The following is a 17,229-nucleotide window of genomic DNA, read 5'->3' on the forward strand; positions in this document are numbered from 1 at the left end:
ACCCAGTACATGTGGGACCTCAGATAACGACTGCATACAGTATACACAGTACATGTGGGACCTCAGATAACGACTGCATACAGTATACACAGTACATGTGGGACCTCAGATAACGACTGCATACAGTATACACAGTACATGTGGGACCTCAGATAACGACTGCCATACAGGATACACAGTACATGTGGGACCTCAGATAACGACTGCATACAGTATACACAGTACATGTGGGACCTCAGATAACGACTGCATACAGTATACACAGTACATGTGGGACCTCAGATAACGACTGCATACAGGATACACAGTACATGTGGGACCTCAGATAACGACTGCCATACAGGATACACAGTACATGTGGGACCTCAGATAACGACTGCATACAGTATACACAGTACATGTGGGACCTCAGATAACGACTGCATACAGTATACACAGTACATGTGGGACCTCAGATAACGACTGCATACAGTATACACAGTACATGTGGGACCTCAGATAACGACTGCCATACAGGATACACAGTACATGTGGGACCTCAGATAACGACTGCCATACAGGATACACAGTACATGTGGGACCTCAGATAATGACTGCATACAGTGTACACAGTACATGTGGGACCTCAGATAACGACTGCATACAGTATACACAGTACATGTGGGACCTCAGATAACGACTGCCATACAGGATACACAGTACATGTGGGACCTCAGATAACGACTGCATACAGTATACACAGTACATGTGGGACCTCAGATAACGACTGCCATACATTATACACAGTACATGTGGGGGACCTCAGATAACGACTGCATACAGTATACACAGTACATGTGGGACCTCAGATAACGACTGCATACAGTATACACAGTACATGTGGGACCTCAGATAACGACTGCCATACAGGATACACAGTACATGTGGGACCTCAGATAACGACTGCCATACAGGATACACAGTACATGTGGGACCTCAGATAACGACTGCCATACAGGATACACAGTACATGTGGGGGACCTCAGATAACGACTGCATACAGTATACACAGTACATGTGGGACCTCAGATAACGACTGCATACAGTATACACAGTACATGTGGGACCTCAGATAACGACTGCCATACAGGATACACAGTACATGTGGGACCTCAGATAACGACTGCCATACAGTGTACACAGTACATGTGGGACCTCAGATAACGACTGCCATACAGGATACACAGTACATGTGGGACCTCAGATAACGACTGCCATACAGGATACACAGTACATGTGGGACCTCAGATAACGACTACCATACAGGATACACAGTACATGTGGGACCTCAGATAACGACTGCCATACAGTATACACAGTACATGTGGGACCTCCAATAACGACTGCCATACAGTATACTCAGTACATGTGGGACCTCTGATAACAACTGCCATACAGTATACACAGTACATGTGGGACCTCAGATAACGACTGCCATACAGTATACTCAGTACATGTGGCACCTCTGATAACGACTGCCATACAGTATACACAGTACATGTGGCACCTCCGATAACAACTGCCATACAGTATACACAGTACATGTGGGACCTCCGATAACGACTGCCATACAGTATACACAGTACATGTGGGACCTCAGATAACGACTGCCATACAGGATACACAGTACATGTGGGACCTCCGATAACGACTGCCATACAGTATACACAGTACATGTGGGGGACCTCAGATAACGACTACCATACAGGATACTCAGTACATGTGGCACCTCCGATAACGACTGCCATACAGTATACACAGTACATGTGGCACCTCCGATAACAACTGCCATACAGTATACACAGTACATGTGGGACCTCAGATAACGACTGCATACAGTATACACAGTACATGTGGGACCTCAGATAACGTCTGCCATACAGTATACACAGTACATGTGGGACCTCAGATAACGAGTGCCATACAGTATACACAGTACATGTGGGACCTCAGATAACGACTGCCATACAGTATACACAGTACATGTGGGACCTCAGATAACGACTGCCATACAGGATACCCAGTACATGTGGGACCTCAGATAACGACTGCATACAGTATACACAGTACATGTGGGACCTCAGATAACGACTGCATACAGTGTACACAGTACATGTGGGACCTCAGATAACGACTGCATACAGTATACACAGTACATGTGGGACCTCAGATAACGACTGCCATACAGGATACACAGTACATGTGGGACCTCAGATAACGACTGCCATACAGTATACACAGTACATGTGGGACCTCAGATAACGACTGCCATACAGGATACCCAGTACATGTGGGACCTCAGATAACGACTGCATACAGTATACACAGTACATGTGGGACCTCAGATAACGACTGCCATACAGGATACCCAGTACATGTGGGACCTCAGATAACGACTGCATACAGTATACATAGTACATGTGGGACCTCAGATAACGACTGCCATACAGGATACCCAGTACATGTGGGACCTCAGATAACGACTGCATACAGTATACACAGTACATGTGGGACCTCAGATAACGTCTGCCATACAGTATACACAGTACATGTGGGACCTCAGATAACGACTGCCATACAGTATACACAGTACATGTGGGACCTCAGATAACGACTGCCATACAGTATACACAGTACATGTGGGACCTCAGATAACGACTGCCATACAGGATACCCAGTACATGTGGGACCTCAGATAACGACTGCATACAGTATACACAGTACATGTGGGACCTCAGATAACGACTGCATACAGTGTACACAGTACATGTGGGACCTCAGATAACGACTGCATACAGTATACACAGTACATGTGGGACCTCAGATAACGACTGCCATACAGGATACACAGTACATGTGGGACCTCAGATAACGACTGCCATACAGTATGCACAGTACATGTGGGACCTCAGATAACGACTGCCATACAGGATACCCAGTACATGTGGGACCTCAGATAACGACTGCATACAGTATACACAGTACATGTGGGACCTCAGATAACGACTGCCATACAGGATACCCAGTACATGTGGGACCTCAGATAACGACTGCATACAGTATACACAGTACATGTGGGACCTCAGATAACGACTGCATACAGTATACACAGTACATGTGGGACCTCAGATAACGACTGCATACAGTATACACAGTACATGTGGGACCTCAGATAACGACTGCCATACAGGATACACAGTACATGTGGGACCTCAGATAACGACTGCATACAGTATACACAGTACATGTGGGACCTCAGATAACGACTGCATACAGTATACACAGTACATGTGGGACCTCAGATAACGACTGCATACAGGATACACAGTACATGTGGGACCTCAGATAACGACTGCCATACAGGATACACAGTACATGTGGGACCTCAGATAACGACTGCATACAGTATACACAGTACATGTGGGACCTCAGATAACGACTGCATACAGTATACACAGTACATGTGGGACCTCAGATAACGACTGCATACAGTATACACAGTACATGTGGGACCTCAGATAACGACTGCCATACAGGATACACAGTACATGTGGGACCTCAGATAACGACTGCCATACAGGATACACAGTACATGTGGGACCTCAGATAACGACTGCATACAGTGTACACAGTACATGTGGGACCTCAGATAACGACTGCATACAGTATACACAGTACATGTGGGACCTCAGATAACGACTGCCATACAGGATACACAGCACATGTGGGACCTCAGATAACGACTGCATACAGTATACACAGTACATGTGGGACCTCAGATAACGACTGCCATACAGGATACACAGTACATGTGGGACCTCAGATAACGACTGCCATACAGTATACACAGTACATGTGGGACCTCAGATAACGACTGCCATACAGGATACCCAGTACATGTGGGACCTCAGATAACGACTGCATACAGTATACACAGTACATGTGGGACCTCAGATAACGACTGCCATACAGGATACCCAGTACATGTGGGACCTCAGATAACGACTGCATACAGTATACACAGTACATGTGGGACCTCAGATAACGACTGCATACAGTATACACAGTACATGTGGGACCTCAGATAACGACTGCATACAGTATACACAGTACATGTGGGACCTCAGATAACGACTGCCATACAGGATACACAGTACATGTGGGACCTCAGATAACGACTGCATACAGTATACACAGTACATGTGGGACCTCAGATAACGACTGCATACAGTATACACAGTACATGTGGGACCTCAGATAACGACTGCATACAGGATACACAGTACATGTGGGACCTCAGATAACGACTGCCATACAGGATACACAGTACATGTGGGACCTCAGATAACGACTGCATACAGTATACACAGTACATGTGGGACCTCAGATAACGACTGCATACAGTATACACAGTACATGTGGGACCTCAGATAACGACTGCATACAGTATACACAGTACATGTGGGACCTCAGATAACGACTGCCATACAGGATACACAGTACATGTGGGACCTCAGATAACGACTGCCATACAGGATACACAGTACATGTGGGACCTCAGATAATGACTGCATACAGTGTACACAGTACATGTGGGACCTCAGATAACGACTGCATACAGTATACACAGTACATGTGGGACCTCAGATAACGACTGCCATACAGGATACACAGTACATGTGGGACCTCAGATAACGACTGCATACAGTATACACAGTACATGTGGGACCTCAGATAACGACTGCCATACATTATACACAGTACATGTGGGGGACCTCAGATAACGACTGCATACAGTATACACAGTACATGTGGGACCTCAGATAACGACTGCATACAGTATACACAGTACATGTGGGACCTCAGATAACGACTGCCATACAGGATACACAGTACATGTGGGACCTCAGATAACGACTGCCATACAGGATACACAGTACATGTGGGACCTCAGATAACGACTGCCATACAGGATACACAGTACATGTGGGGGACCTCAGATAACGACTGCATACAGTATACACAGTACATGTGGGACCTCAGATAACGACTGCATACAGTATACACAGTACATGTGGGACCTCAGATAACGACTGCCATACAGGATACACAGTACATGTGGGACCTCAGATAACGACTGCCATACAGTGTACACAGTACATGTGGGACCTCAGATAACGACTGCCATACAGGATACACAGTACATGTGGGACCTCAGATAACGACTGCCATACAGGATACACAGTACATGTGGGACCTCAGATAACGACTACCATACAGGATACACAGTACATGTGGGACCTCAGATAACGACTGCCATACAGTATACACAGTACATGTGGGACCTCCAATAACGACTGCCATACAGTATACTCAGTACATGTGGGACCTCTGATAACAACTGCCATACAGTATACACAGTACATGTGGGACCTCAGATAACGACTGCCATACAGTATACTCAGTACATGTGGCACCTCTGATAACGACTGCCATACAGTATACACAGTACATGTGGCACCTCCGATAACAACTGCCATACAGTATACACAGTACATGTGGGACCTCCGATAACGACTGCCATACAGTATACACAGTACATGTGGGACCTCAGATAACGACTGCCATACAGGATACACAGTACATGTGGGACCTCCGATAACGACTGCCATACAGTATACACAGTACATGTGGGGGACCTCAGATAACGACTACCATACAGGATACTCAGTACATGTGGCACCTCCGATAACGACTGCCATACAGTATACACAGTACATGTGGCACCTCCGATAACAACTGCCATACAGTATACACAGTACATGTGGGACCTCAGATAACGACTGCATACAGTATACACAGTACATGTGGGACCTCAGATAACGTCTGCCATACAGTATACACAGTACATGTGGGACCTCAGATAACGAGTGCCATACAGTATACACAGTACATGTGGGACCTCAGATAACGACTGCCATACAGTATACACAGTACATGTGGGACCTCAGATAACGACTGCCATACAGGATACCCAGTACATGTGGGACCTCAGATAACGACTGCATACAGTATACACAGTACATGTGGGACCTCAGATAACGACTGCCATACAGGATACCCAGTACATGTGGGACCTCAGATAACGACTGCCATACAGGATACACAGTACATGTGGGACCTCAGATAACGACTGCATACAGTGTACACAGTACATGTGGGACCTCAGATAACGACTGCATACAGTATACACAGTACATGTGGGACCTCAGATAACGACTGCCATACAGGATACACAGTACATGTGGGACCTCAGATAACGACTGCCATACAGTATACACAGTACATGTGGGACCTCAGATAACGACTGCCATACAGGATACCCAGTACATGTGGGACCTCAGATAACGACTGCATACAGTATACACAGTACATGTGGGACCTCAGATAACGACTGCCATACAGGATACCCAGTACATGTGGGACCTCAGATAACGACTGCATACAGTATACACAGTACATGTGGGACCTCAGATAACGACTGCCATACAGGATACCCAGTACATGTGGGACCTCAGATAACGACTGCATACAGTATACACAGTACATGTGGGACCTCAGATAACGTCTGCCATACAGTATACACAGTACATGTGGGACCTCAGATAACGACTGCCATACAGTATACACAGTACATGTGGGACCTCAGATAACGACTGCCATACAGTATACACAGTACATGTGGGACCTCAGATAACGACTGCCATACAGGATACCCAGTACATGTGGGACCTCAGATAACGACTGCATACAGTATACACAGTACATGTGGGACCTCAGATAACGACTGCATACAGTGTACACAGTACATGTGGGACCTCAGATAACGACTGCATACAGTATACACAGTACATGTGGGACCTCAGATAACGACTGCCATACAGGATACACAGTACATGTGGGACCTCAGATAACGACTGCCATACAGTATACACAGTACATGTGGGACCTCAGATAACGACTGCCATACAGGATACCCAGTACATGTGGGACCTCAGATAACGACTGCATACAGTATACACAGTACATGTGGGACCTCAGATAACGACTGCCATACAGGATACCCAGTACATGTGGGACCTCAGATAACGACTGCATACAGTATACACAGTACATGTGGGACCTCAGATAACGACTGCATACAGTATACACAGTACATGTGGGACCTCAGATAACGACTGCATACAGTATACACAGTACATGTGGGACCTCAGATAACGACTGCCATACAGGATACACAGTACATGTGGGACCTCAGATAACGACTGCATACAGTATACACAGTACATGTGGGACCTCAGATAACGACTGCATACAGTATACACAGTACATGTGGGACCTCAGATAACGACTGCATACAGGATACACAGTACATGTGGGACCTCAGATAACGACTGCCATACAGGATACACAGTACATGTGGGACCTCAGATAACGACTGCATACAGTATACACAGTACATGTGGGACCTCAGATAACGACTGCATACAGTATACACAGTACATGTGGGACCTCAGATAACGACTGCATACAGTATACACAGTACATGTGGGACCTCAGATAACGACTGCCATACAGGATACACAGTACATGTGGGACCTCAGATAACGACTGCCATACAGGATACACAGTACATGTGGGACCTCAGATAACGACTGCATACAGTGTACACAGTACATGTGGGACCTCAGATAACGACTGCATACAGTATACACAGTACATGTGGGACCTCAGATAACGACTGCCATACAGGATACACAGCACATGTGGGACCTCAGATAACGACTGCATACAGTATACACAGTACATGTGGGACCTCAGATAACGACTGCCATACATTATACACAGTACATGTGGGGGACCTCAGATAACGACTGCATACAGTATACACAGTACATGTGGGACCTCAGATAACGACTGCATACAGTATACACAGTACATGTGGGACCTCAGATAACGACTGCCATACAGGATACACAGTACATGTGGGACCTCAGATAACGACTGCCATACAGGATACACAGTACATGTGGGACCTCAGATAACGACTGCCATACAGGATACACAGTACATGTGGGGGACCTCAGATAACGACTGCATACAGTATACACAGTACATGTGGGACCTCAGATAACGACTGCATACAGTATACACAGTACATGTGGGACCTCAGATAACGACTGCCATACAGTATACACAGTACATGTGGGACCTCAGATAACGACTGCCATACAGTGTACACAGTACATGTGGGACCTCAGATAACGACTGCCATACAGGATACACAGTACATGTGGGACCTCAGATAACGACTGCCATACAGGATACACAGTACATGTGGGACCTCAGATAACGACTACCATACAGGATACACAGTACATGTGGGACCTCAGATAACGACTGCCATACAGTATACACAGTACATGTGGGACCTCCAATAACGACTGCCATACAGTATACTCAGTACATGTGGGACCTCTGATAACAACTGCCATACAGTATACACAGTACATGTGGGACCTCAGATAACGACTGCCATACAGTATACTCAGTACATGTGGCACCTCTGATAACGACTGCCATACAGTATACACAGTACATGTGGCACCTCCGATAACAACTGCCATACAGTATACACAGTACATGTGGGACCTCCGATAACGACTGCCATACAGTATACACAGTACATGTGGGACCTCAGATAACGACTGCCATACAGGATACACAGTACATGTGGGACCTCCGATAACGACTGCCATACAGTATACACAGTACATGTGGGGGACCTCAGATAACGACTACCATACAGGATACTCAGTACATGTGGCACCTCCGATAACGACTGCCATACAGTATACACAGTACATGTGGCACCTCCGATAACAACTGCCATACAGTATACACAGTACATGTGGGACCTCCAATAACGACTGCCATACAGTATACACAGTACATGTGGGGGACCTCAGATAACGACTGCATACAGTATACACAGTACATGTGGGACCTCAGATAACGACTGCCATACATTATACACAGTACATGTGGGGGACCTCAGATAACGACTGCATACAGTATACACAGTACATGTGGGGGACCTCAGATAACGACTGCATACAGTATACACAGTACATGTGGGACCTCCGATAACGACTGCCATACAGTATGCACAGTACATGTGGCACCTCTGATAAAAACTGTAATACAGTATACATAGTATAATAATGTATGTAAGACCTCCAATAACGTGTGCGATACAGCATACATAGTATAATATATGTAGGACCTCCGATAACGATTGTCACACCCTACATACACTATAATAATATATGTAGGACTTCCAATAACGAGTGCCATACAGTATACACAGTGTAATATACGTAGGACCGCTAATAATGACTGCTATACAGTATACACAGTATAATACATGTAGGGCCTCCAATATTGAGTGCCATACACTATACACAGTATAATATATGTAGGACCTCCAATATCGAGTGCCATACACTATACACAGTACAATATATAAAATTATCACTAAAAAGACTATTTATTATTAACAAGAAATAAAACAAGGTTACAGAACTTATATTACACAAAGATACCCAAGGGGCCGAAAATACCCTAAAAAGGAATATGCATTGCCATAATATTCATTGCCACATTTAGTGAAAGCGAAAGATACACAACAATTTTAATAACCTAAATAAAATATATTGTATAGCCAGATCAACCTGATGCATGTCATTTGGGCATATAGAGATCCACTGTGCCCCTATGGGGAATACATAGTATGCTCTCAGGACATGCAGAATACAGGAATTACAAAGACTAAAGTGCAAAGTATAGGTTATCTCACCGCCGTAGTTTGTAAGTGAATAAAGGCTGCAGATCCTCGGTATCGGGTGATTCAGCGTTCCCCTGTCGCCCCCAATAACGAGTGCCATACACTATGCACAGTATAATAATATATGTAGGACCACCAATAACGAGTTCCATACACTATATACAGTATAATAATATATGTAGGACCTCCAATAATGAGTGCCATATACTATACACAGTATAATATTACATGTAGGACCTCTAATAACAAGTGCAATGCACTGTACACAGTATAATATTACGTGTAGGACCTCTAGTAACAAGTGCAATGCACTGTACACAGTATAATATTACATGTAGGACCTCTAATAAGAAGTGCAATGCACTGTACACAGTATAATATTACATGTTGGACCTCTAATAACGAGTTCCATACACTATACACAGTATAATATTACATGTTGGACCTCTAATAACGAGTGCAATGCACTGTGCACAGTATAATATTACGTGTAGGCCTCTAATAATGAGTGCACTGCACTGTACACAGTATAATATTACATGTAGGACCTCTAATAACGACTATTATACACTATGCTCGTTATAATACCACATGTGGGACTTCCAGTGTCGGACTTGGGTGGCAATAGTAGCATAAACTCTGGGGCCCACTGTCCAGCTTCATGCAAATATAACATTACTGTTATTTACTAAGTTACCTCTGCTTCTATGTAATAATATATTGAGTTGTTTGTTGGATGAATGACGAGAATCTGTATTTTCTGTACATAGAGAATCAAATGTATCGGGCCCACTATTGCCGATGTTGGGAGTTAAATGGCTCTCTCCAGCACAGGAGCCCACTAGGGGATACACCTATACCCCTGTGGGCCAGTCCACACCTGGACTTCCAATAATGTGTGGCTTACAATATGCTCAGTATAAGAGTACGTTTGGAACTGCCAATGATTTGTGGCATCCAATATACATAATTATCAACTTGCTACAACTCATTTAGCGTCAGCTGGCGCATACAAATGGCAAAGCTGAATACAGACTTCCTCTCAAAAATTTCAGAATAAAGTATTACTATGTACAACTATCAATAGAATAAAGGACCATTTATTGATTGCTGAGGGGCTTCACCAATACCAAGAACTGGGATCTGCAATGACCAGTCTAAGTGGAGCGGAGGTTGAGCATATGCACTTCCATTCCACCTCATTCTCTATGGGACTGCCAGAGATAGCAGTGTACAACGTTTAGCATTTTCCGGCAGACCAATAGTGAATGAATGAAAGTGAATGAGCACACGTTTCACCTTCTCTCCATTCAGACAGTGCTCTTCAGAAGCCTGTTCGAAGGATTAGTGGTTGGACTTCCAGCGATCAATAAGTTATTCCCTATCATATCAATAAGGGATATCCTATCACCCAGGAATACGCCCTTTTTTGTATTTAGCCTGTGTGACTGCGCCCAAGCATGCAGATGCCTCACTAGAATCCATAATTCATTTAATATAATGGGCTGCAAGAGATGTCTCTAAACCGATCTTGGGTGGTCCAACAACTCTATATAGCAGACGCCACCAGAGATTGCCATGGCTTGTCCTTGTGCCCTATTAGCGTGAATGGACTTTTTAGATAGTGGGTCCCTAATGGTGACTGGCCGTATAAACCAGAACACAAAACGACTCTATAGAAAGGGTCTTACTCCTGCAGGTTCGGGTAATCCATGCATTACAGCGAGTGGGAAGTAATTCTACTATTTGGCACATGAATTCTTCTCCATGTCCATCATTTTATCATATCTTTTTTTTTTATACAATGCAGATTGGATCTCATATATATGACCATATTATGGCACCATCCAAGCTTTTTCATTACAATCCAGACAGCAACAGATATTACGTAATTTCCACACCCATGAACTATCGCTTTTAACCAAGTTTATTGCTTTTTTATGCCAGTCATGTTCTTTCATTTCTAATGCAGTGAACCAATACAGGCCACTAGAGAAAATGTTGTGGCTTTTATTCTGTCTGAAAAGTGGGTGGTCTCACTTTGGTGATTAAAATGCAATATTCCTATGACTGGTTATGTAATTAGCAGAGCAGGAACAACAAAACGTTTGCCTGCTCTCCCTCATCATCTGGACTGGGACAACTATTTCTTTTGAAATAAAAGTGGTTTCCATTTAAAGGTTAGATCACAAACAAAAAAAAGGAAAGTGTCTGAATGTTTGCTTTGGCTGATGACCTTGCGTTTTAGAAGCATTTATAGTATGTATTGAAGGAGAGCCCAGTCTGCTACCCATATCTTTCATTGTATTGTTAAAACAAGTTCAGAAAGTTATAGAGAATGGCTATATATTCGTAAAACAGATGGAACAATCACAAGGTTTAAAGTCCCAATGACTTTAGAAAGGTGTTGGCCAACAGCGATCTCCCCCCTCCCCGTCTCTCCAATATACAGGAGCGCACTCGGTCTCTATATCGAGTGCTCATGTGTTCTCTGGCGGCAGCTTATCTCTTGGACCACCAAACGCATGATGGATCCTTCTGACCTCCAACATCATCTATCATGGACAGTCAGGAGGCCCCCATACATATTGGTCTGTTGGCCGAACCCATCATTATTGTTTGGTTCAGCCAATATTAGTCTAGTGTGTATGGATGGCTTTTGGAAGTATATTAATTTTACAGAATTATCATTGACTCTAATTAGCATCTCTAAAACTGATGACAAACTGCTATGGATAAAGCAATCATATACAGAGTACTATAGTAGAAGTCATGGCAAGCTAATTTAAACTAATTTCACATTGCAATTGACCTCCACATTCCAAACTTTCTCAGGCTTTCCATCTGAATCACCCCCCAAAATTAGTTTTAGATTGAACTCTTAAAGGAGCTATCAAAGAGGTATTAAAATATTAATTGCCTATCTGTCTGATAAGCCATTAAATTCTGATTGGTGGGGATGTAACATTCGTCATACCCGCCTGTCAGCTGTTGCCAGTGCCGTCCGGAAGTTCTTGGAACAAAGCAGCTCTGTTAAAAACAATAGCGGTCGCGGTCATGTTCTTCCCCTCCACCCCCTATTCAATTGACCCTATCTTTGAATCCTGTTTGTCCTCTTTTCCATCGGTGTCCATTTTTCAAGCCTGACTCAACAGCTCAGTAAACTACGCTATTGTGTCCAGACATGGTCAGAAAAAAGGTCAAATGGAGTCCGAAGTTGTATACTTTCGACTGCGTTTCCCATGTCTTCAATGGCTCCATCATGGCTCCCGTGACAATCCCATTTTTTGGCGATTCTGATGGAACCCGATAAAGTCATAAACATTAAAGCTAAGTGCAGTGTGAAATCAGCATGAAAAGTGAGGACATTTTTAGATTTTAAGTAAAAATATTTTATAAAATGGATGTAGGCATTTGCTACCATTTTTATGGTATCCAAAATAAAGAATGAAGTAATGTGGTAAACAATCTTGAATAAAAAAAAACTTCTAACCATTTTGTGTATACAGAATGCCTGTATGATAACAGACTACTCGTTACCATCTATCTTTCTATTCTTCTCAACTTACAGGGTTGGCCTTTGTGATGCTGTTTTTTTTCTTAATTATGTGAATTATTTTCTGCCCTATGATGGCAAAAGTTTCTTAATTATGAAATGTTTAATTTTCTGCTCATTTAAAGTATAAAAAATAAATTGGGGGTATAATTGGCCCTGATGGCACAAGCACCAGGAATTTGCATCCCACAACTCTAGAGGATGCAGTTTGCTTCTGAAGTTTATTAATTGGGTAGTAATATTGAGATGATTGTCTGCATGCTAAGGTTATTTGTACAGGTTTGAATGTTTCGTGCACTATAGGGTACATTATAATAGAGAGATGTCAGTAGAAGATACAGGAAGATACCGCAACAAAATGCAACATGTTGCATTCAATGCAGGTTGGCGCAGCGTGAAAATGATGCATGTGGAGGCATCTGCATACATCCGCATGGACTGCGTACCCAATATTAAAGATAGGGTACACAGGACACATGCGGACATAGGCAGAGCTGAAGGAGGTGCGGCAGTGGGCGGGGCTTTAAAGGAACTATTGCAGCCCTCTGCAAAGCCCTCGTCCGCAAATGTGAAACCAGCCTTACATAGTGACTTTTATAAAAGACTCCTGTCCACAGACTCAATTAATCAGTCAGACTCTAACCTCTACAACATGGGCAAGACCAAAGAGCTTTATAAGGATGTCAGGGAAAAGATCATAGACTTGCACAAAGCTGGAATGGGCTACAAAACCATAATTAAGACGCTGGGAGAGGAGACAGCTGTTGGTGCAATAGTAATAAAATGGAAGAAATACAAAATGACTGTCAATCGACATTGATCTGGGGCACCATGCAAAAGCTCATCTTGTGGGATATCTTTCATCATGAGGAAGGTGAGAGATCAGCCTAAAACTACACGGGGGGAACTTATTAATGATCTCAAGGCAGCTGGGACCACAGTCACAAAGAAAACTATTGGTAACACATTCCCCCGTAAAGGTTTAAAATCCTGCAGTGCCCGCAAGGTCCCCCAGCTCAAGAAGGCACATGTGCAGGCCCGTCTGAAATTTGTCAATGAACACCTGGATGATTCTGTGAGTTATTGGGAGAAGGTGCTGTGGTCAGATGAGACAAAGATTAAGATCTTTGGCAATAACTCAACTCGCTGTGTTTGGAGGAAGAGAAATGCTGACTATGACCCAAAGAACACCATCCCCTCTGTCAAGCATGGAGGTAAAAACATTATGTTTTAGGGGTGTTTCTCTGCTAAGGGCACAGGACTACTTCACCGCTTTAATGGGAGAATGGATGGAGCCATGTACCGTAAAATCCTGAGTGACTAAGTCCTTCCTTCCACCAGGACATTAAAAATGGGTCGTGGCTGGGTCTTTCAGCAAGACAATGACCAAAAACATACAGCCAAGGCAACAAAGGAGTGGCTCAAAAAGAAACACATTAAGGTCATGGAGTAGCCTAGCCAGTCTCCAGACCTTAATCCCATAGAAAACTTATGGGGGGAGTTGAAGGTCCGAGTTGCCAAGCGACAGCCTCAAAATCTTAATGATTTAGAAATCATCTGCAAAGAGGAGTGGACCAAAATTCCTCCTGACATGTTGTCACGGGTTCCTTCTCCGGTATCACACAATCAACAGAGCAAGAGAATAGTGAACAATTCCAAGACCTTTATTTAGGCAAAACACGAAAGGTCCATATATACGATCCATTACATAAAGGATTAAATATTCAAGAACACGAATACAGTTCAGTTACAGAATAAAAGTCCAACAATCCAGCACAGAGGATAACATTCCATATTCCCTTCTTTCTCTCTGATATGCTCTTCACATCATGGTTCCACATCAGACTGATCTCTGTGTCTCACCTCCCTGATATTTACAAGTCTCCCCCCTCATTCACAGGCCAAGAGGGGGAAGGTCTCAGGGGCTCATTGTTTCAACAAGCTAGGTCAACATGTCATTAGCATATTAGCAAACAACATTATTCATTGACCCTGTGGAGAGATAACAATACAGAACTGTGGGGAGAATATCAGATGGCAAATAACAACTCATCCTACAAGATACAGTAACACCATGATAATCAGTAAAATATAAATATACACAAAATGATACCCACATAACATATCACACCATCACACATGTGCGCAAACCTCATCATCAACTACAAAAAACGTCTGATTGCTGTGATTGCCAACAAGGGTTTTGCCACCAAGCATTAAGTCTTGTTTGCCAGAGGGATCAAATACTTATTTCTCACTGCAAAATGCAAATACATTTACATAATTTATACAATGTGATTTTATTTTTATTATTCTATCTCTCAATGTTAAAATTAACCTACCCTTAAAATTATAGATTGTTCATGTCTTTGTCAGTGGGCAAACTTACAAAATCAGCAAGGGATCAAATACTTATTTCCCCCACTGTAGGTCTGCATAGTAGCTGTTTTGACCGGGCATATCGGAAAAACGATGTCATGTTTCATTTAGACACATTGGAACTCTAAGAAATAGCTCAGTGTCGTCCCCTATTGGAAGGGCGACACTTGACTCTTCACTAGAGCTCTTGATGGTGGGGTTAGACTTGGCTCCAGGTAAATGCTAGGTGCTACTCCAGGATGGACCCACAGAGCTGTGGCCACTGACCCCCCAAGAGATGCAGGACTGGCCAGGAACTGGTTAGCGGGATAGTACAGCTGGAAGACCGGTGTTGGATCAGGCACAAGCAGGCCTGGTGCAGGGACACAGGGCAGCCACAGGTACGGGATCACAGATGCAGGTTTTTAGGTGCAGGTACAGACTGGAGAGGTGACATTAGCGGCTCAGGTGTGGGTCAGACAAATCAGGATCACGACTAGACACAGGCAGTGTGGATTCAGTCACCAGGTTTTTGCCATCTGATCTGAGAGCAGCATAATGTAAAGACAAAGACCCTGATTCCATTGATGTGTCCACTGACTGGTCTGCTTGCTGCAGCTTTGATAAAAATCACTGTTCTTCAGCATGTGATTATCACTAGAGGACTAGTAAAACGGCTGCCATGTAGTCCTTCATATTCATGAGCTCTGTATAACTCCACCCCCATCACTGATTGGCAGATTTTTACCTATGTACAGTGTACACAGGAAGCCACCAATCAGTGGTGTGGGTGGGGTTACACACAGCTCAGCATTCAGAGAACTGCTAGATCTGCAGCAGCAAGCAAAGATTTTATGAAAATGACAGCAAGCAGCACGGTAAGTGACACATCTCTGGCATTGCGATCTCTTTTCCTACATCATGCTGCTTTCAGATGTCGTAGCAAAAAGTCCAGTGACATATTCCCATTTTAGTTAGTGGATTAGACAATGTCATATGATCGCAGATAGTTTGGGGTAGCTGGTAATCACATGGCTGCACCATTTGCACCTATCCTAAACAGTTCAATCACAAACTATATACAGTACAAATACACTGTAGTACACTGCAAATCTGGCTACATCTGCCCATGGGTGAGTTCTCCTCTGGAAAGCTTGTAATTGTAAATGTTTAAATAGAAATTGTTTTTATTGCAGGACTCGGTCACCAGTGTAGAAAGCCTTCAGAACAAGCATGAGAAGTTTCAAAAGGCTGTTGATGCCCAGATGGGCAAAATTGATGAAATGGAAGCATTTGCCAAACAGCTAATAGACAATCAACATTACGACTCTGAGAACATGGCCTATAAATGCCAGGCCGTATTGGAGAG

At 43.6% G+C, this 17,229-nt stretch overlaps 1 protein-coding gene across 5 annotated transcripts in view; it reads left to right on the forward strand.

The window, feature by feature from the left end:
* Positions 1–17,229, forward strand: part of SPTBN5 (spectrin beta, non-erythrocytic 5) — a 445,401-nt gene that overhangs the window by 354,139 nt on the left and 74,033 nt on the right. For all 5 annotated transcript variants that reach the window (XM_077264001.1, XM_077264014.1, XM_077264022.1 and 2 more), the window contains exon 47: positions 17,057–17,229. In XM_077264001.1, the coding sequence (XP_077120116.1) occupies positions 17,057–17,229 (173 nt within the window). The remainder of the gene's footprint in view (positions 1–17,056) is intronic.

The sequence above is a fragment of the Ranitomeya variabilis genome, chromosome 1 (genome assembly GCF_051348905.1).
Source record: "Ranitomeya variabilis isolate aRanVar5 chromosome 1, aRanVar5.hap1, whole genome shotgun sequence".
Taxonomy (NCBI): domain Eukaryota; kingdom Metazoa; phylum Chordata; class Amphibia; order Anura; family Dendrobatidae; genus Ranitomeya; species Ranitomeya variabilis.